The sequence below is a fragment of the Bufo bufo genome, chromosome 1 (genome assembly GCF_905171765.1).
Source record: "Bufo bufo chromosome 1, aBufBuf1.1, whole genome shotgun sequence".
Taxonomy (NCBI): domain Eukaryota; kingdom Metazoa; phylum Chordata; class Amphibia; order Anura; family Bufonidae; genus Bufo; species Bufo bufo.
In genome coordinates, this window is record NC_053389.1 from 603,854,489 (window position 1) to 603,876,298 (window position 21,810).

General features: G+C 44.4%; 1 protein-coding gene across 10 annotated transcripts in view; it reads left to right on the forward strand.

Moving 5' to 3' along the window:
- The window catches only part of SHANK3 (SH3 and multiple ankyrin repeat domains 3), a 448,201-nt gene that overhangs the window by 416,213 nt on the left and 10,178 nt on the right, over window positions 1–21,810 (forward strand). For all 10 annotated transcript variants that reach the window (XM_040413566.1, XM_040413565.1, XM_040413567.1 and 7 more), the window contains 4 exons: window positions 662–742; window positions 2,056–2,183; window positions 2,319–2,424; window positions 7,077–9,309. In XM_040413566.1, the coding sequence (XP_040269500.1) occupies window positions 662–742; window positions 2,056–2,183; window positions 2,319–2,424; window positions 7,077–9,309 (2,548 nt within the window). The remainder of the gene's footprint in view (window positions 1–661; window positions 743–2,055; window positions 2,184–2,318; window positions 2,425–7,076; window positions 9,310–21,810) is intronic.

Here is a 21,810-nt window from a genome sequence, read left to right on the forward strand (position 1 = left end):
TCTCTCTCCATCTGGATAGCAAAAGGCTTTTTGTCTGGAGATAGTACGAGGTCTTTAAGTATCAGTGTCTCTTTGTGGCGTAGCCTGTCTCTCTCCCTCCCTCCCTCCATCTGAAGCGTGAAGCGAGAGTTACCATGGAAACGCAGCAAGAACTGCTAACTGGATCCCAGTGCATTCAGGATAGAGGGAGGGAGAGAGACAGAGGAGAGGAATGACTAAAAAGAGGAAGATGAAGAGGATAGTCTGCGGAAGATTAAGAAAGAAACAGAAGTTGTAGAATAACGTGAGAGAGGAAGGAGAGCCGGATAGAAAGCTGAGACGTGTGTTATATCTAGAGAACACCAGGCTGTCGTCAGTATTGAGCCGACAGGTGGATCTGCCGCCCGCGACGCAGTAAACCTGCACTCCACAAAGCTGTTACTGGCTAGTGCAGAAGTCTTAGGCGGCCGCAGTGCCTCTGCTACACCCGTATGGCTGTGCCAGGGGTCTCAGCAGTAGGCTTCCAGAATGAAGTCAAGACGCAGGGTTGGGAAACTGCTAGCTCGCTGCGACCCCTCGTCTCGGGAATATGAGGAGATGGTTGTAGAAAAACGGCGGTTCCTTCCAGACCCTCGCCGCCTGCTGGATAAGACATGTAAGGTCACTTCTCTTTTTCTTCCAGCTCCCCCACCTCCAAAGAGGGCGCCAAGCACCACTCTTACCCTGCGGTCCAAGTCCATGACAGCTGAGCTGGAAGAACTAGGTAAGATGGGGGGCAAAGGTGGCAGAACGCTAAACTTGTCACGTCACATGAATGATAAGACCACCAAGCTGCAGTGATTAATCTGGTGGTTATTAGCCACTCCTTAGATTGAATGTAGATTTTAAAAAGAAGTGTCATTAGGAATGTTACATTGTAAGGCATATCTGGGTGTTAGAAGGTGAAGAATGCTGTGTAACTAGTGTATACTGATGTAGCAGGCCCGTTAATACACAGGCTTAACACACCGACTTGTTACACTGACAGATGAACGCACTGACCCACTGCTAGATCTGTACTATACAGGCATTGGTCATATGGTATAACCAGCAAGGTATGGACACTGGCAGAGGAGACTCTACCACCTGCTGGTCTATGAAGGTTTTCAGGCCAAATGTCCGGATCCTATGACATTGAAGAGAATGACAGTGGAAGTGTGACAATGCAGTAGTATGACAGTGCATTTAACTAGTAGAGTGCCACAGGCTTACATATAGAAGATGCATATTTTCTACGATAGTACCGTCAGGAAACGATTGCTAAGTGCTCCACATCTTGAATGAATTTAGCTTAACATTTACTTCCTATCTGACGCAGATGAGTTGTGCATTCATCATACCCTTTATGTTTTAAATATTTTAAGAGATAGGTTTTATATTAAAAGATTTCACTTTGACATGCTCTGTTCTTGAATTATATATTAAAAGTGCATCTTCTTTCTGTTTGATATGCTCTTGGGAATGCTCGTACTGCGGGTTGAGAAACCCTGGTGTAGGTAGTAGGATATAGCAGTCTATTGGTGTAAGAATCCCTGCAAACAGCCTGGGACTGTGTGGGTAAAGTACTTAAGGCCATACCTTTACCTGTACATGGTGATGATCCACTTTTTATTATATATCTCCAATTTTTAACAAATTTTCATCTTATATTCTTTCCTGTTGTCTTGTTCAATGTACATTTTTGCACACACCCTACCTTTTCTGTGCTAACGGGTGTGTCAATGTGGCATTATATATATATATATATATATATATATATATATATAGATAGATAGATAGATAGATAGATATACACTGCCCTTTCTTCTATGCTACTATGATGGAGAAATAAAGCATTTCACGTGATACTTGATCTCCACAGACAGATGAGTTTGACCATATAATTATTATTTATGATTATTTAGATGAAATGTAATGTCTGATTATTATTATTATTTTCCCATAACAGTATAAAAGTCTAAACTGCATGCTCTCACTATGCATAATTGACATGTACTGATAACTGTATTGAATAATAAACTAGTTTATCACTTCCAGAACGATTGGATGAGATATTGGTGGCTTCTGATCCCTCCATGAGACCAGAGATTGCCGAGGCTGACTCAAGAGCCGCTACGGTAAAACAGCGACCAACCAGCAGGCGCATCACTCCAGCCGAGATAAGTGTAAGATCAAACAGCATCCTAACCTAATACACTGCACACTGCTTCATACTGACTACAAGCTCTCCCACATATATATTGATTTTAAGTTCTCCGTCTGTTCATGTTCTGTTTTTTTCTCCTATTCGTCTATTGTAGTCGCTGCTAGAAAGACAAGGGATTTCTTCACATGCAATTTCTCACTTCCATAGCGAAAAACCTCACATTTCACTCCACCATGGTATGTCTCGGACTAAGTCTGTAGGTAAGTTAAAGCTTGTCTTTGCTCAAAATTAAAGTCAGACTCAGTAAGACTCAGTAAGATTATTATGAGTAGGGGTATGATACAAATGTTGAGGGATGGGGGGAATCTCCCTTACACAGCTCTTTATTAGGTTTATACAATTTGAAGGGTTGGTTGATAGAGGGGTTTGGTAATGGGCTAGACATGCTACAGATGACTTTGCTAGTAAAGCAAGAAAAGTAAAGCATAACTCTTCATGAGCCATAGTGTTTGTTTTTGACAGACTGGCTATCTAGCATCCCTTCCTGGCTCATGTTTCTATGCTTTGTTTGTGGCACTCTGCTCTTTATTAGCTAGATATTGCCGCAGTCATGTCCAAAAACTGTTCTATCCATAAATCTTCATTACCTATCACCATAAATATGACACTTAGAGCCAGCACAGAACACCATACATTTGCTGTGCCATGATGGAAGGGACACAGAAGTTTTGTCTGCTCAATCACTCACAGGGGTGGCGGGGATTGCCCCCATCCTGCAGCAACAACTGAGATCAGATAAAACTTTCATCTGGCCATTTAACATATATAATGCTGCAATCATCATCCTCTGTGTCACTAGACTGTGGACTGACTGGCAGCAGCATTTATGGTGGAATTTGAATTTACCTGCAGCAGCTTTTACACTGGATTATGGACTAAATAATGTCAGGGTTTACAATAGACTGTTCACTGACTGGCGGTAGTGTTTTCAGTGGACTGTTCACTGACTGGCGGTAGTGTTTACAGTAGACTGTTCACTGACTGGCGGTAGTGTTTACAGTAGACTGTTCACTGACTGGCGGTAGTGTTTATAGTAGACTGTTCACTGACTGGTGGAAGTGTTTACAGTAGACTGTTCACTGACTGGCGGTAGTGTTTACAATAGACTGTTCACTGACTGGCGGTAGTGTTTATAGTAGACTGTTCACTGACTGGTGGTAGTGTTTACAGTAGACTGTTCACTGACTGGCGGTAGTGTTTACAGTGGACTGTTCACTGACTGGCCATAGTGTTTACAGTTGACTGTTCACTGACTGGCGGTAGTGTTTTCAGTGGACTGTTCACTGACTGGCGGTAGTGTTTACAGTAGACTGTTCACTGACTGGCGGTAGTGTTTACAGTAGACTGTTCACTGACTGGCGGTAGTGTTTATAGTAGACTGTTCACTGACTGGTGGAAGTGTTTACAGTAGACTGTTCACTGACTGGCGGTAGTGTTTACAATAGACTGTTCACTGACTGGCGGTAGTGTTTATAGTAGACTGTTCACTGACTGGTGGTAGTGTTTACAGTAGACTGTTCACTGACTGGCGGTAGTGTTTACAGTGGACTGTTCACTGACTGGCCATAGTGTTTACAGTTGACTGTTCACTGACTGGTGGTAGTGTTTACAGTAGACTGTTCACTGACTGGCGGTAGTGTTTACAGTAGACTGTTCACTGACTGGCGGTAGTGTTTATAGTAGACTGTTCACTGACTGGTGGAAGTGTTTACAGTAGACTGTTCACTGACTGGCGGTAGTGTTTACAATAGACTGTTCACTGACTGGCGGTAGTGTTTATAGTAGACTGTTCACTGACTGGTGGTAGTGTTTACAGTAGACTGTTCACTGACTGGCGGTAGTGTTTACAGTGGACTGTTCACTGACTGGCCATAGTGTTTACAGTTGACTGTTCACTGACTGGCGGTAGTGTTTTCAGTGGACTGTTCACTGACTGGCGGTAGTGTTTACAGTAGACTGTTCACTGACTGGCGGTAGTGTTTACAGTAGACTGTTCACTGACTGGCGGTAGTGTTTATAGTAGACTGTTCACTGACTGGTGGAAGTGTTTACAGTAGACTGTTCACTGACTGGCGGTAGTGTTTACAATAGACTGTTCACTGACTGGCGGTAGTGTTTATAGTAGACTGTTCACTGACTGGTGGTAGTGTTTACAGTAGACTGTTCACTGACTGGCGGTAGTGTTTACAGTGGACTGTTCACTGACTGGCCATAGTGTTTACAGTTGACTGTTCACTGACTGGTGGTAGTGTTTACAGTAGACTGTTCACTGACTGGCGGTAGTGTTTACAGTAGACTGTTCACTGACTGGCGGTAGTGTTTACAGTAGACTGTTCACTGACTGGTGGTAGTGTTTACAGTAGACTGTTCACTGACTGGCGGTAGTGTTTACAGTGGACTGTTCACTGACTGGCCATAGTGTTTACAGTGGACTGTTCACTGACTGGCCATAGTGTTTACAGTAGACTGTTCACTGACTGGCGGTAGTGTTTACAGTGGACTGTTCACTGACTGGTGGTAGTGTTTACAGTAGATTGTTCACTGACTGGTGGTAGTGTTTACAGTAGACTGTTCACTGACTGGCGGTAGTGTTTACAGTAGACTGTTCACTGACTGGCGGTAGTGTTTACACTAGACTGTTCACTGACTGGTGGTAGTGTTTACAGTGGACTGTTCACTGACTGGTGGTAGTGTTTACAGTAGATTGTTCACTGACTGGCGGTAGTGTTTACAGTAGACTGTTCACTGACTGGTGGTAGTGTTTACAGTAGATTGTTCACTGACTGGTGGTAGTGATTACAATAGACTGTTCACTGACTGGCGGTAGTGTTTACAGTAGACTGTTCACTGACTGGCGGTAGTGTTTACAGTAGACTGTTCACTGACTGGTGGTAGTGTTTACAGTAGACTGTTCACTGACTGGCGGTAGTGTTTACAGTAGACTGTTCACTGACTGGTGGTAGTGTTTACAGTAGACTGTTCACTGACTGGCCATAGTGTTTACAGTAGATTGTTCACTGACTGGCGGTAGTGTTTACAGTAGACTGTTCACTGACTGGCGGTAGTGTTTACAGTAGACTGTTCACTGACTGGTGGTAGTGTTTACAGTAGATTGTTCACTGACTGGCGGTAGTGTTTACAGTAGACTGTTCACTGACTGGCCATAGTGTTTACAGTAGACTGTTCACTGACTGGCGGTAGTGTTTACAGTAGATTGTTCACTGACTGGCGGTAGTGTTTACAGTAGACTGTTCACTGACTGGCAGTAGTGTTTATAGTAGACTGTTCACTGACTGCCCATAGTGTTTATAGTAGACTGTTCACTGACTGGCCCTAGTGTTTACAGTAGATTGTTCACTGACTGGCCATAGTGTTTACAGTAGATTGTTCACTGACTGGCGGTAGTGTTTACAGTAGACTGTTCACTGACTGCCCATAGTGTTTATAGTAGACTGTTCACTGACTGGCCATAGTGTTTACAGTAGATTGTTCACTGACTGGCGGTAGTGTTTACAGTAGACTGTTCACTGACTGGCGGTAGTGTTTACAGTAGACTGTTCACTGACTGGCGGTAGTGTTTACAGTAGACTGTTCACTGACTGGCGGTAGTGTTTACAGTAGACTGTTCACTGACTGGTGGAAGTGTTTACAGTAGACTGTTCACTGACTGGCGGTAGTGTTTACAGTAGACTGTTCACTGACTGGTGGAAGTGTTTACAGTAGACTGTTCACTGACTGGCGGTAGTGTTTACAGTAGACTGTTCACTGACTGGTGGAAGTGTTTACAGTAGACTGTTCACTGACTGGCGGTAGTGTTTACAGTAGACTGTTCACTGACTGGTGGTAGTGTTTACAGTAGACTGTTCACTGACTGGCGGTAGTGTTTACAGTAGACTGTTCACTGACGGGTGGTAGTGTTTACAGTAGACTGTTCACTGACTGGCGGTAGTGTTTACAGTAGACTGTTCACTGACTGGTGGTAGTGTTTACAGTAGACTGTTCACTGACTGGCGGTAGTGTTTACAGTAGACTGTTCACTGACTGGTGGTAGTGTTTACAGTAGACTGTTTACTGACTGGCGGTAGTGTTTACAATAGACTGTTCACTGACTGGCGGTAGTGTTTACAGTAGACTGTGAGCTCACTGCCAGTAGTGTTTACAGCAGACTGTGTACAGATTGACGGTAGTGTTTACAGGTAACTGTGAGCTGACCGGCAATAGTGTTTACAGCAGACTGTGTACAGATTGGCAGTAGTTTTTACAGGTGACTGTGAGCTGACTGATGGTAGTGTTTACAGGTGACTGTGTACTGAACAGCAGTAGTGTTTACAGCAGACTGTGTACAGATTGACGGTAGTGTTTACAGGTAACTGTGAGCTGACCGGCTATAGTATGTACAGCAGATTGTGTACCGATTGGCGGTAGTGTTTACAGGTGACTGTGAGCTGACTGATCGTAGTGTTTACAGGTGACTGTGTACTGACCGGCATTAGTGTTTACAACAGACTGTGTACAGATTGACGGTAGTGTTTATATTACTGTGAGCTGACCGGCAGTAGTGTTTACAGCAGACTGTGTACAGATTGGCGGTAGTGTTTACAGGTGACTGTGAGCTGACTGATGGTAGTGTGTACAGTAGACTGTGAACTGACTGAAGGTAGTGTTTAGAGGACTGTGTACTATCTGGCAACACCATCTGCAGACTGAATGGTGGCCACATTTGTACTAGATTGTGTATTATTGTATAGGAATATTCCCCATAGCACCATCAAAGTTATTATTTATTATTTTCTAATTGAAGAATTGCCTTCTACTGTGTCAACTTAGGCTGTAATTTTGTATCTGTCTTTAGGTGAAGATGAGAAACTATCAGATTCATTCCTTGATGGACGATTTCCACGCAGCACTTCCATGCAGGATTCTTTAAGGGAAGGTCCAGTAATTCCACCACCTCCACAGAAATCTGCTCCCCTTCCTCCATCCCCTTATTACTTTGACACTGGGCCACCCCCAGCTTTTTCTCCACCTCCTCCTCCTGGTAGGGGATATGATACAGTGCATTCCAGCTTTAAACCAGGTTATGAAGCCAGACTCCATGGGCTTCCACATGGAATGGGATCTGCAGAGCTGTTAAGCATGGATCGTGCCCTCCCTCCTCCCGATCGGCAGAAGCGTGCTCGTTCCATGATCATTCTTCAAGACACATCTCACTTGCCTGTAGAACCTACAAGTATTCCCCGACCTGGTCCATCCCCAACACCTCCAGAAAAATTGAAAAGAAGAAGTCGAGCTGTGGACAATCCCTATGCCAATATGGGTTTGTTTGCACCAATGAAGTCGCAACACAAAAAGAGTCCCCTTGTGAAGCAGCTTCAAGTGGAAGATGCACAGGAACGAGCTGCTTTAGCCATGGCTGGGGGTTATTCACGGGATCCCTCACCATCTCGACGCAGTCCACGACAGAGTATGATGGAGTTAGGAAGTGCACACCACGATCCATTAGGTAGTCCTTTTGTAACAGCACTTGCTGGAGTAATGAAGGAACGTGAGCGACGGCTGGATGAGAAGCGAAAATCCACAGTCTTTCTCTCGGTCGGAGCATTGGAGGGTACACCACCTTCTCCAGACCTCCCCTCTCTGCAACCCTCTCGCTCTGTTGATGAGCGATTGTTAGGGAGTCGTGATGTCCTCCTACCTTCTCCAGGTTCTTCACTTAAGTCTTTGATGTACAGCAGTCCTCATTCTACATTCATCCACCCTCTTACTGGTAAGCCCCTTGATCCAAATTCACCTCTTGCACTTGCGCTGGCCGCAAGAGAACGTGCGTTTTCTTCCCAGGCACCCTCTCCTCCTCCACCAAGGACACCTACTCCAGTAAGGAGCCCAGATTCTGATAGAGCTCCTCCACTCTTTCTGGAAATTCAAACCAAAGAGGGAGAGGTGGGAATGGAGATAGAAGGGTCAGCATCACCCATATATAGCCCTTCTAGGGCGTCTGTGAAAGGCCAGTGGAGTGTTCCATTAAGAAGAGATGGAGAGGGTCGTGCTGAGAAAAGTCCAGAACGACCTGAGAGTAGGGTGGAGGAAAGGAAACCTATGATTCTAAGTATTGTGGACACCTCTCAGCAGAAAACAGCAGGGCTTATAATGGTGCATGCTACCAGCAATGGGACAGAAGACAAAGAGCAGGAGGCACCAGCTACCACTGACCAGCAAGAGACCACACAGCTACAAGACACTGAAGAGAAGGCTCCTTCAAGCTCTTCTTCTGATAAAACTCTTGGTCAGGGAAGCTCAGAAGAGGAAGTGGAGCCTTTTGGGGCTAACAATCTGCCACCAGCCATGCTGTCCTCAAGTGATGAGGAAACAAGAGAAGAATTAGCAAAAATTGGGCTATTGCCTCCTCCTGATGCTTTTGCCAATGGAGTCTTGGTCACCAAACCTGGCACCCCCTTCAGCCAACTGTCTCGACCTGGTACTTTGGCTGTGCCATCTTCCAAGCAAGCTAGTGGTGTACCACCCTCAGGGAAGCCTTCTGATGCCCCTCTCCCCCATCCAGAGTCAGCTACTGACTCAGGTGTGGAGGAAGTAGACACCAGGAGCTCGAGTGACCACCATCTGGAAACCACAAGCACCATCTCTACTGTGTCCAGCATGTCCACTCTATCCTCAGAGAGTGGGGAGCCCACTGACACCTACACCTCGTACGCCGACGGTCAAACTTTTATACTCGAGAAGCCACCAGTGCCTCCAAAGCCCAAACTCAAGTCTCAGCTGATGAAGGGCACCGTGACCTTCAGGGACCCCCTGCTCAAGCAGTCCTCGGACAGTGAGCTTATTGCCCAACAGCAACTTGCAGCGGGCCGTCCGCGCTACCTCTTTCAGAGAAGATCTAAGCTATGGGGAGATCCAATTGAGAGTCGGCCTCTTTCACACGGAGGCCCTGTGGAAATAGAAAAGCCGTCTGTAATTGGGGAGATCAGTTCTCGACTTCAGCTGCTAAACAAGGACACACGGTCACTTGGGGAGGAGCCATCAATCCCGGGAATGGACCCTGGCAAGAAATCTCCTGTGGTGGCGGCTCGGTAAGAAGAGATCAGTTAGAATAAAAGTTATTTAGATTAAGCAATAGTTGGTGAGAAGAGACAGAAATGTACACCCTTAATAGTAGTGATACAGTGAACTACTATTCTAGGAAGTTAGATTATTTTTTGTGATTATGATAATAGTGTTAGAATTCCACAATAATAAAACATAGAGCAAGATTTAGCAAAACTGGTGCAAATAAAAACTGGCTTAGTCGCCCATAATCAGATTGATCCTCTAATTTTCCAAAGGAGCACTGAGAAATAAAAGGTGGAATCTGATTGGTTGCTATGGGCAACTAAGTCAATGTTACTTTGCACCAGATTTGATAAACTTCCCCCATAGTTTTATGTCAGTCTTTTCATTACACAGCAGTGCCTATAAAAGTATTTCTCACCTTTTTTATTATTATTGGGTACCACTTGTGAATCAGGAGCGCAGAGTATATTTTTAATGTCAAAATGAAAACAAATCTCTATGATGTGAGCTGCATTAATTACAGCCTTTAAACACATAATTAAGTCAATGCAGACCTATTCACCTCCATGTTGAATGATTGACTTTGTGGGATTGTTTTATTATTATTATTATTATTATTATTATTTATTATTAAAGCGCCATTCATTCCATAGCGCTGTACATATGAGAAGAGGTATACATACATAATACAGACAATTGCACTAATCATAAACAAGACAAGTTACAAACTGGTACAGAAGGAGAGAGGGCCCTGCCCATGAGGGCTTACAATCTACATGGTATGGGAGAAGGACACAGTAGGTGCGGGTGAAGTTGGTCATGGCGGTATAGAGTCAGCAGGGTCACTGGTTGTAGGCTTGTCTGAAGAGGTGGGTTTTCACGTTTCTTTTTAAGGATTCCACTGTAGGTGAGAGAACGATATATTGGGGTAGTGAGTTCCAGAGTATGGGGGATGCACGGGAGAAATCTTGGAGGCGATTGTGGGAAGAGGTGATAAGAGGAGAGGAGAGAACGAGGTCTTTTGAGGATCGGAGAGTGCGTGTGGGGATGTATCGGGAAAGTAGCTCAGAGATGTAGGGAGGGGACAGGTTAATGTATTTGTTAGTACTTTGAAGTGAATTCGCTGGGCAATGGGGAGCCAGTGAAAGGATTGGCAGAGGGGAGAGGCAGAGGAGTAATAGGGTGAGAGGTGGATTAGTCGGTCAGCAGAGTTGAGGATAGATTGGAGGAGTGCGAGAGTGCTAGATGGAAGGCCACAGTGGAAAGTGTTGCAGTAGTCTAGGCGGGAGATGATGAGGGAATGTACAAGCATTTTCGCAGATTCAAAGTTAAGGAAAGCGTGGATGCGGGAGATGTTTTTGAGTTGGAGGCGGCAGGTGGTGGAAAGGGCTTGGATGTGCGGTCAGAAGGAAAGGGCAGAATCCAAGGTCACTCCAAGGCAGCGGACTTGGTTGACCGGGGATAGTGTGCAGCCATTGATCGTGATAGATAGGTCTGTTGGGGGGGTTGAGCAAGATGGGGGAAAGATGATGAATTCTGTTTTATCCATGTTGAGTTTTAGAAAGCGAAAGGCGAAGAAGAATGATATAGAAGATAGACATTGTGGGATTCTTGATAGTAAGGTGGTGATGTCTGGACCAGAGAGGTAGATTTGTGTGTCGTCAGCATAAGAGTGATACTGAAGCAATGGGACTCTATGAGCTGTCCCAGGCCAAAAGTGTAGATGGAGAAGAGCAGGGATCCTAGGACAGAGCCTTGCGGGACACCAACAGAGAGGGAATGAGACGAGGAGGTGGTGCAGGAGTGGGAGACGCTAAACGTACGGTCTGTGAGGTATGATGTGATCCAGAAGAGGGCCAGGCCAGTGATGCCAAGAGATGAGAGAGTTTGCAACAGAAGGGATTGGTCAACAGCGTCGAAGGCAGAGGAGAGGTCAAGGAGAGTGTTAAGTTTTAAACTCATCCTCTACTCACAGGACGCATACTCCAAGTAGGGGATCACTCCAAGTGGCACATCCCATTTATCGGAACACCAAGGAATATTCAGTGGCATATTTTTGGCATATAATAGTTTTTGGGAAATCCTGTGCACCTAGTTCAAGGTGCATGACTTATCAGTGTGTTTTTTGGAAAGGGGACGTAGCCTGATAGGCAAGATCTACTGTCAAAATCCTGCCACAGCTTTGTCGTAAAATTCTGTCTCATACTAAGTCAATCAACAGTTAGTATAGAATCAGTTAAAACTGTGTAGCCCTACACCAGATTTATCATCCAGACCTTAAAGTGTCCCTGTACTTTCAAAAAACATTTGATATGTCATAGCCACATATCAAAGATTTTGATCATATGGGGTCTGAGACCTCCACAAATGGATAGAATGAGGAGAAAGAAGTGCCCACATAGAACACTATAACCCCTCTGATAAAAATGTACTGAATAGATAGTCTATGAGCCATCTCCAGGCCATCTCCTGCTTGGAGATGAGAGCGTGTGTGAGTGCTGTCTCATCTTTTAACATTTGGCGGGGCTCTCAGCTCTTGGAGCTCCACTAGTTCAAACTTTTGATATATTGGTATAACATATCAAAGGTTTTTTAAGTACAGGTACACATTGACAGATGTGTCTTCATATTCCTGTCATCAACAATTGGAGGATCCTCCAGACATAGGTTTATTGATACCACAACATACAAGATACAGCATCTTGACTTGGCATTGGATGTCCATTAGGCTTCCTTCACACACCCTTTTTTTGGTAGTTTTTTTGGGATTTGAACAAAACACCACGAAATTCACACATTTTTCCAAACATTTTTTCTTTGGTTGAGTTTTTTGGTTGCACATTTTTGACATTCATATTCAGGAGTTTATTTCCTATAGAGAAGTCTATGCGAAAACAAACCTGAAAAAATGTAATACCTAGAACATTCAGCTGACTCAATTGACTCAAAAAAGTGGGCACCAAAAGTAGGGAAATAACTTCACAAAAAGAAATACACTGGTTGTAGTGCATTTCATAATTCCCTGTCGGTTTTCAGTAAACACAGTGCTTCTCATATTAATAAAACTGTCTAATGTAAAACTGTCCTTACCCCCCGTAGCAACCAATCAAAGTGCAGAAGTATATACGGTAGTTGTATAGGGAAAAAAAAAACGCATATATCGGACCATATGTTCGATAGGACTATTTCAGACTGTCCTGCTGAACGTAAGCACAAGAGTTTTACATTTTTAAAGGGTCATTGAGTTTTCCAAAATACTTTTGATATGTGATATCAAAAGTTTTGATTGATGTGGATCTGAGCATGTAAATCACCTCCGATCCCTAGAATGAGACGAGAGAAGTGCTGGCATAGCATGCTCTCTCTCCTTGCTGCAGAGGACAGAGTTGAGACGGGTCCATCGACTTCTATTGACCCTGTCTCCTGCAGCGAGGAGAGAGAGCATGACTTCTTTCCCCTCATTCTAACACTCGGTGGGGGTCTTAGCACTCAGTCCACCAATGATCAAAACTTCTAATATGTCTCTATCATATATGAAAAGTTTTTTGGAAACCTCAGTGACCCTTTAACCTCTCTGCTGCACCATTACCACTCCACATGAATATACTCTAAAATAAGCTTTAAAGGGATATTCCAGCTTTTAGGTATTCATGACCTATCCTCCGGATAAGGTATCAATATCAGATCATTGGGGGTCTGACGCCTGACACCCTAAATGATAAACTGTTTATGGCAGCTGCCAGAAACTAAATAGTGGAGGAAGTCAGAATCAGGCTACTTTCACACTAGCGTTCGGGTGTCCGCTCGTGCGCATCGTTTGAAGGGGCTCACGAGCGGCCCCGAACGCATCCGTCTGGCCCCAATGCATTCTCAGTGGAGGCGGATCCACTGAGAATGCATCCGCCTGCCAGCGTTCAGCCTCCGCTCCGCTCAGTGAGCGGACACCTGAACGCTGCTTGCAGCGTTCGGGTGTCCGCCTGGCCGTGCGGAGGCGAGCGGATCCGTCCAGACTTATAATGGAAGTCAATGGGGACGGATCCGCTTGAAGATGACACCATATGGCTCAATCTTCAAGCGGATCCGTTCCCCATTGACTTTCAATGTAAAGTCTGAACAGATCCGCTCAGACAACTTTCACACTTAGAAAATTTTCTAAGTTTTAATGCAGACGCATCCGTTCTGAACGGATGCAAACGTCTGCATTATAGGAGCGGATCCGTCTGATGAAACATCAGACGGATCCGCTCCGAACACTAGTGTGAAAGTAGCCTTAGAAGGCTCCGTTCATTGTGTAATGGCCGTGCTTGCATACTGCAGAGGATTGGTCATCAGTACTGTATCTAAAAGCTGGAATATCTCTTGAATTATGGTGTGGTGTGTGGATGGTACTCTTGAGGGTTTGTAGCTATGTAGTAATTGCTTTGTGTTTGTGACTTTCTAGAGATTTGTTGACATTTTGACATTTTTTATTGGTGTAAAAAGGTGATTCACTGTCGTTACACACTAAAACCTGAACAAAAGTATGAGGGTACGACCACGCAGTCAGGTTTCTACATGCAATTTTGGAAGGCAAAGCCAGCAGTGAATTTAAAAAAGAGGACAAGTCGTATCTGCCCTTTATACTTTATTTCCTTTTATGATCCACTCCTGATTTTGGTTTCTAAAACTGTATGCTGAATCCTGACTGTGTGGCCGTACCCTAAGTGGGGAGATTACTTGTTATAGGTGCTGCCTGATAGTAGAGTCTTCCATTCTTCACAACCTTGCTTGTTAAATGCTCAAGCATCTGACAGTTATTGGCTTCTTTTCAGACATAGTCTTCATGCATATACACTGTGTAGTATATATTATATTCTGGTCATGTAGATTTTGACCAACAGAATAATTTGCAGCGCACCCTTATCTGCAATACTTCAGTTTTATTTCTCACAGTCCCCTTTACTTTGAACATTGCGTCTGAGCTGCAGGCAGCATGTTATAGAGCAGGAGGAGCTGAGCAGATCGATATATAGTTTTGTCGGAAAAGATTCAGCATAAGTTATATTCATCTACACGTTGCTCTTTCTATGCTTAGGAGTCCAGTGGGCGGTCCTAATCAGTGATTGGCAGCTTGCTATCAATGAATTTGAAACAGTGCCAGCTGTCAATCACTGAATAGGGTTGTCCACTGGACTCCTAAGTACAGAAAGAGCAGAGATGTAAATAAAAAAATTTAAGTTGTACTAAATCTTTCCCCTTAAAACTACAGTATATATCAGCCTGCCTTATAACATGCTGCCTGCAGATAGGGCTGCATGGGCAACATGACAGGGTCCCTTTAACTCACTGTGTTCTATGTATACTGAAATGCATGCCTCCTTGATTTACACTACCCGTTTATACCCAGGTATACTGTTACCCATAGGTTGCTTATGTGTGCTCATCAGATGTACCACATGTTCACTGAGATGCTCATTCTTGGCTCTTCTTTTCCCATCATGCACAGCTTGCTCATTGCGTTTAGTGAGGTTCACAATCTGCTCATCTCCATTATCCACCATTCAGTGCCTCCGACACCCTTCTGTTAAAGCTTGCCAAACCATCCATTACTTTCTTTCAACTATCAAAGACATTTGAGAGTTTCAAAGGCTATTGTTTTTCTGGCTGAAAAAGAAGTCAGTTTAAAGGGAACCTGTCACCTGGGTAGATTGGTTGTAGAGGATGATCTTGGTATGATGTCAGAGTTCACCTAGTGTGCACTGAATGGCGCTGTGGCACCTGTTGGCTCTGCTGGATGGCTGGGAGGACTCATCCAGTACTCTGATGGGCACTTCAGGAGCCCTTTATAAAGGACATCTGTCAGCAGGTTTGTAGCTATCAAACTGTCTGACCTGTTACATGTGCACTTGGCAGCTGAAGGCATCTGTGCCAGCATTGCTGAGAAAAATATTGTTTTAATATAGGCAAATGAGACTCCAGGAGCAACAGGGGCGTTGTCATTACACCTAGAGACTCTGCTCTCTCTGCAACTTGTGCATCCTCGCCACTTTTATTGACAGGATCAGGCATGACCACATTTACACTGTCAGGTCCTATCAATCAAAGTGCAGAGAGTGCAGCAGTTACAGAGAAAGCGGACCCTCTAGGTGTAATGACAACTCCCCCATTGCTCCTAGAGGCTCATTTGCATATATTAAAACATCATTTTTCTCAGCAATGCGGTCACATATGGACAGGGGAGCAGGTCAGCCAGTTTCATACAGTACAAATCTGCTGACTGATGCCCTTTAAAGTAGGTGAAATTGTGCCCTGTAGGTCAGTAAGATTTCATCATACCATCCAGTACAACATGTATTAACACCAGAGGTTAGCACAAGGCATGCATGAAATACTATGTTCTATAAGGGTCATTACACCAAAGGAAGTTCCTGTGTGCCGGCCGGATCCCCTCCAACTATGTGTCAGTGCTACAACTGTCCAAAATGACATGCCTTAAAGAGGACCTTTCATTACAATAAAAAATCTAATCTAAGTATGCTGACATGGAGAGCGGCGCCCAGGGATCTCCCTGCACTTTCTATTATCCCTGAGTGCCGCTCCGTTCTCCCGGTATAGGCTCAGGTATCTTCAGATTTTTGGCTCAACTGGGAGGAGCCTGCTCTTGTTCTCCTGGGCGTCTCCTTCTCTCAGGCTATGAGCTGAGCGCTGCGATTGGCCAGCACTCCAGCCTGGGAGAAGGAGACGCCCAGGAGAACAAGAGCAGGCTCCTCCCAGTTGAGCCAAAAATCTGAAGATACCGGAGCCTATACTTGGAGAACGGAGCGGCGCCCAGGGATAATAGTAAGTGCAGGGAGATCCCTGGGCGCCGCTCTCCATGTCAGCATACTTAGTTTAGATTTTTTTATCGTAATGAAAGATCCTCTTTAAGTTCCTATACAGATGATGAAGGAGACCCCCGCTAATGAGTAGCTTCATAGATGATAGATAGATAGATAGATAGATAGATAGATAGATAGATAGATAGAAAGATAGATATGAGATAGATAGATATGAGATAGATAGATAGATAGATAGATAGATAATAGTAGATAGATATGAGATAGATATGAGATAGATAGATAGATAGATAGATAGATAGATAATAGATAGATAGATAGATAGATAGATAGATAGATGATAGATAGATAGATAGATAGATAGATAGATAGATAGATAGATAAGGTGTGAAAATCTACCGACTGACAGGACTAGACCTACTGTAGTGAACAGGCAGTTCTAGTGCGGTTCACTCTAGTACATTAGCTCTGAGCTCATTCATAGCATGGCAATGAAGTAGGGCAACGCTTTATTTTCCTATAATTAACATGCAGAGATGTGCTTAATTTGCTGTCATACATTAGAGACCCGGAATGGCTGTCAGCTGACACAGATCAGACATTGCTCATTTTTATTGGGCAGACTAGATGGGCCAAATGGTTCTTATCTGCCGACACATGTTTCTATGTTTCCCTAGGAGTAGGACGTGCAGGACACTCTCACAGTGATACAGCGAGCATTGCACTGCAGGCTCATACACTGACGTGTCGCACATTTTTATTATATTATTTGTCTTGTACTGGAGAGTTTAAGGGTTGAAGAAATTTCACCATTATTACTTAAAGGGGTTGTTCAAGATTAGAAAAACATGGCTGCTATATTACAAAAACAGCAGCACGCCTTTCAAAAAGGTTATATGCCGTATTGCAACTCTGCCCGATTGACTCCAATGGAGCCGAGCTGTAATAGCAGAGTGGTGCTGTTTTTGTAAGAAAGTACCATGTACCTAAGGTGTATGGTCACCTTTAGAGTAATAGCTTAAAAGTCACTAAGCTATCACAAAACTTTTGATATGTCATAGTGACATATCAAAGGTTTTGATCGGTGGATGTCTGAGTGCTGAGACCCCTAGTAATTACTAAAACAAGGAGAGAGGTACTTACATATCTCATTCTCTCTCATCACTGCAGGAAAGGAAGCGAGACATACTCAATAGGAAGTCTACGGGCCTATCTCACTATAGCGATTGCCCATCTACCCAACAGTTTCCATCCATTTGCTGTGCATGTACAGAACGCGATCCCGTAAGACTTCAGGGACTGCCTGGCCTGTCATCACAGTGGTGGAGGCATGGCATAGAACAGTGGTCCCCAACCTTTTTTGCACCAAGGACCAGTTTCATGCAAGACAATTTTCCCAGGGACCGGGTGGGGGGGAGAAGGGGGTGGGGGTTCTGGGCGGGGCTTAGGGGGTGGACGGGGCTGACTGCTTCACGCGCATAACAAAACACAAGGTGCATATTAAAATATATAACGACTATATAAACTGACTATGGTCTCTGCTGTACTGGTCTCTGCTGCACTGGTCTCTGCTGCACTGGTCTCTGCTGCACTGTACCGTATATTTCGCCCTATAAGATGCACCTAGGTTTTAGAGGAGAACAATAAGAAATAAATATTTTTCATTACACCTCAGGTCAGACCAGCAATCAGACCCCCAATGTTAATCAGACCTCAGATCAGACCCCCAATGGCTCAGATCAACCCCCAAATCTTTAGCCATCCATAAGCCCCCCCAATGTCAGCCATAAGACCCCCCAATGTCAGCCATAAGCCCCCCCCAATGTCAGCCATAAGCCCCCTTCCCCCAATGTCAGCCATAAGCCCCCACCCCCCCACCCCCCAATGTCAGCCATATGCCTGCCCCTTAATGCCAGCCATATGTCCCCGAGGTCAGCCATCAGCCCCTAGTGCAAATAAAATAAAATAAAAAAAACACTTACCTCTCCTGCTCCTGGTCACGATCGCGATCCTCTTCATTCTGCTGTCGGCTGGCTGTGTATAGCGGCGCATAGTGTGAGGTCACAGAGCGACCTCACGCTGTGCGCAGCCCTGCACAGCCGATAGCCGAGCCGAGGACCAGGAAGTGGTGAGTACAGATCCTTCACCGCTTCCTGGTCCTTCTGTACTAATGAAGCGCTTCCATAATGGAACCGCTTCATTAGTACAGAGTTAAAGACGGCCCTGATTGCCGCGGCCCGGCAAACCATCTTCCAGGTCCTGGGCCGTGGCCCGGCGGTTGGGGACCGCTGGCATAGAAGACATGGAAAGGAGCCTCTGGGTGCAAAGAGGTGTGAGACCACCGCCCTCATTGCACCCTAGAGTTGTTTTGCATATTATAAAAAGTATTTTTACAGAGGCTTGACGGAACATATGGAGATGCCAGAGACATCATGGGGCTCTGCTTACAAGCGCAGATGAGCAAAAATGCTGAAAGGAGACCTAGAGGACTGTTAAACATACATGTTATGGGCAGTGAGTTGAGAGCATTATCCTGGCTGACCTCTCTTTTTCACCCTTTAACCTCTGTACAAGGATTTGGTCTTTGCTGCAGGGGAGCCACCGGGTCACTACATCTTGGAATAGTCTGTGTGGTTGGCTGCTGACCCACTGGGGTCAGAGACACTGGATCCAAACAGCAAAGGATCAGACAATGCACATGGTCAGGAAACAGGCAGAGGTCAGGGCAGGCAAAGTTTGTGCAAATCCGAGAAACAGTCCAAAGGTTAGGGCTGACAGTACAGGGTCAGCACAGCAAATAGGCATGGGGTCAGGTCAGCTGGCAGAGAGTAAGGATCCAGGAAACGGGTAGAAGTCGGTACACAGACAGGCAAAAGGATTATATCTCTTTTGCAGAGCCCAGCAAGCATATGAAACCAAAAGGAATCTAAAGGATTGCTCAGCAAAGGGGTAGAACAAACAGCATATAGGAGGGCTGATGAGCTTATTAGTCAAACAGCTAAACACAGAGCAAAAAAGGCAATACTGCAGGGAAATCTTTAATGAATAGACACAAATGGACACACAGAAAGAGACTTAGCAGCAAGGCTACAGCCTGCAGCATGGGGCACAGGGGTAATGCGTGTTTATTCTCAGTTACATCACATAATGCTTTATTTGAGACACCATAATTCCCAGAATGCTATATGCATGATAATATCTGTCTGGACAGCAGATACTTAGGTATCTGATCCGTGTGAATTCTATACAGTGTGCTTCTGTACATTGAAACTACCAGGTAGTAAGTACCTTTCAGGGTGAACATGAAGAGGACGTGGGTGCATAAAAGTTACGTTTACAAAGGACCAATTACAGTGGCAAAAAGGAATGGGGGAGAGGGAACGTTAAAGTGGTACCCATATCCCTTAGATAATGTATGAACGCACCCCGCTACATAATGGAGAACCCAGGTTATAACATAGGTGGCTGAATGGGGAAATTACCGGTAATAACACAGACCAAAAGCAAGGTATTGATAGATAGGAATCAAACCCCAGTCCATAGTGTGGCAAGGTGCTGTAGAGGCAAGACAGACAGATGGAGCTTGGTTGTGATGGTGGTATAGTGAAAAAATGTACCCGAAATATGAAGCGTAGCTAGATACAAGGCATCAGTTCAGGAGAACATTCCTGGTGGGGATGGATCACGTCTTCCGACAGTGGAACGCCAAAGTGTATACAGGTAGTGTAAAGATGTGAATGTTATCACAATGGTTCAGGCTAGGTGTTACATTTGGTAGATGACTAGACACTTTGGTCAACTTTACACCAATTATTGGTTGGCCTTCTTTGCACCAAAATGTTAACACACGTTGGCACACCTTGAGCCATGCTCCCTTGCCGAGTAAAGAGCTAGAAATGTCTAAAACACATAAAAAACGTGGTACAGATCATGTGTGACTGAACTGTGGCACATTTTATTCAGTAAATCACCCTCAATGTGATTTATTGTGTTGCACACACACCGAGAACACTTGTCGGTAGAGAAAAGCTGATTTTAGCCTCTTTCATCAAGGTCCTGTCAGACATGGTGCAGGTATCTGCAGTTCAGCCAGTATCATTTCAAATCTCCTTTTACAAGCACATCACAGCGACACTAGAAATAACTTGGCATCATCCATCACTTTCACTTCCGTAGACCACTCACGGGGCGCAATGTCAATCTGAGCCAGTGCTTGCAGACACATTTTGGCAGGTCATCAGCCTGGTCATGCTAATACTAATCCTTTTTTCTTGGCTTACTAAAACAGCAACAAATGGGTGACAGAAAGCGTCCATAAGGAGTGCGAGCAGGAAGCGGAGCTCTGGAAATGTTCCTGCTCTGTGTTATTACTTTACATTATTGTTGTATCCTCTGACTTTCCATTGATAGGCAAATGTCAAGGCTTCAGAAATGGTTTGGTATTTGATGGATGCCCAGTGACTACGAATCAGCTTTGATTTAGATTTTTTTCTTCAGCCTTGACAATTTTTGTGGGGGATCTTTAGGAGAAGCATAAATTATTTGGAACATACTAAAGGCTTTAGTGCCCTGTTTTTTTCCACCCACATTGGATTTAACATGGATTTGAGCTCAAATTCTATACCAAAACCCATGTTAAATCAGATGGCAGTCCACATCCCATGCATGTGAAAAGGGGTTTCCAAAAAATTCCATTCAAAGTTTTGGCTTTCCCACCAAACAGAGATAAGTAGGATAAAAACCATGACAATGGGACTAGTCCTTGTGCAGTTCAAGCTGCACATTTGCAGCAGAAATCTGAGTACCAGCCTTGGATTTCTGCTGGTGGAACCTCCAGTAAATTGGATTACATCTGACACGTGTGAACATACCTTAGGAGGGAGAAACTGGTCATATAAGGAGAAGATGAGGAACACTTTAGAAGGTTGAAACTACTTGTTTTCATACAGATGTAGTAGAGTTAACACACATGCTTAACTAGACTTAACTAAACTAGTTGTATTAAGCCGACACCTACAATGGGTTTTGTTTTGGGATATCAAGATGAGTTAAGAAATTAAGATTTTTAGAACATTATTAAAAAAATGTCTAGATGAAGGATAATGTTCATGGCTCATCCACCTTCTCTACAGTCTGTGAGATAATACATAGGGATTGTGAAGTACATCATTTTAAATACTGGTACATATTTTGCTTTCAATCTAAGGTTGGGCCATCACTATCTGATTGGCAGGGGTCCAACATCCCACACCAAGGCCAATCGGCTGTTCAGTATGAGCATTACTGCAGTTACCAGCTCTGACCACTACACAATGGACCAAGCTATGTAGTTCCAGCGGCGACTTCTGCCACCAGAGCTACCCCAAAACAGATGATCAGGATTTGCAACATCTCCTTAGGAGAAATGAAGCATTACACAGTGTCCATTCATATGAATGGGTTCTCCGTGTAATGCAGGACAGGTCCTCTAGAGTGGTAGATGCTCTTTACAACCACTCTCCACAATACGGTATATGAAAATGGGTTTTATAAACTGGACAACCCCCGTATAATAACAGAAGCAGGCCTCTATATAATGTTAGGACTAAAACTGGGACATTTATCATTGGTGAGTCCACAAGAAGTCTCCATGGTAGTATCGTAGCATACAGTGACTGGCTGCCCCATTGTTACCTAAGGTTATTGCTATGCTGCAGTTTCATTGTG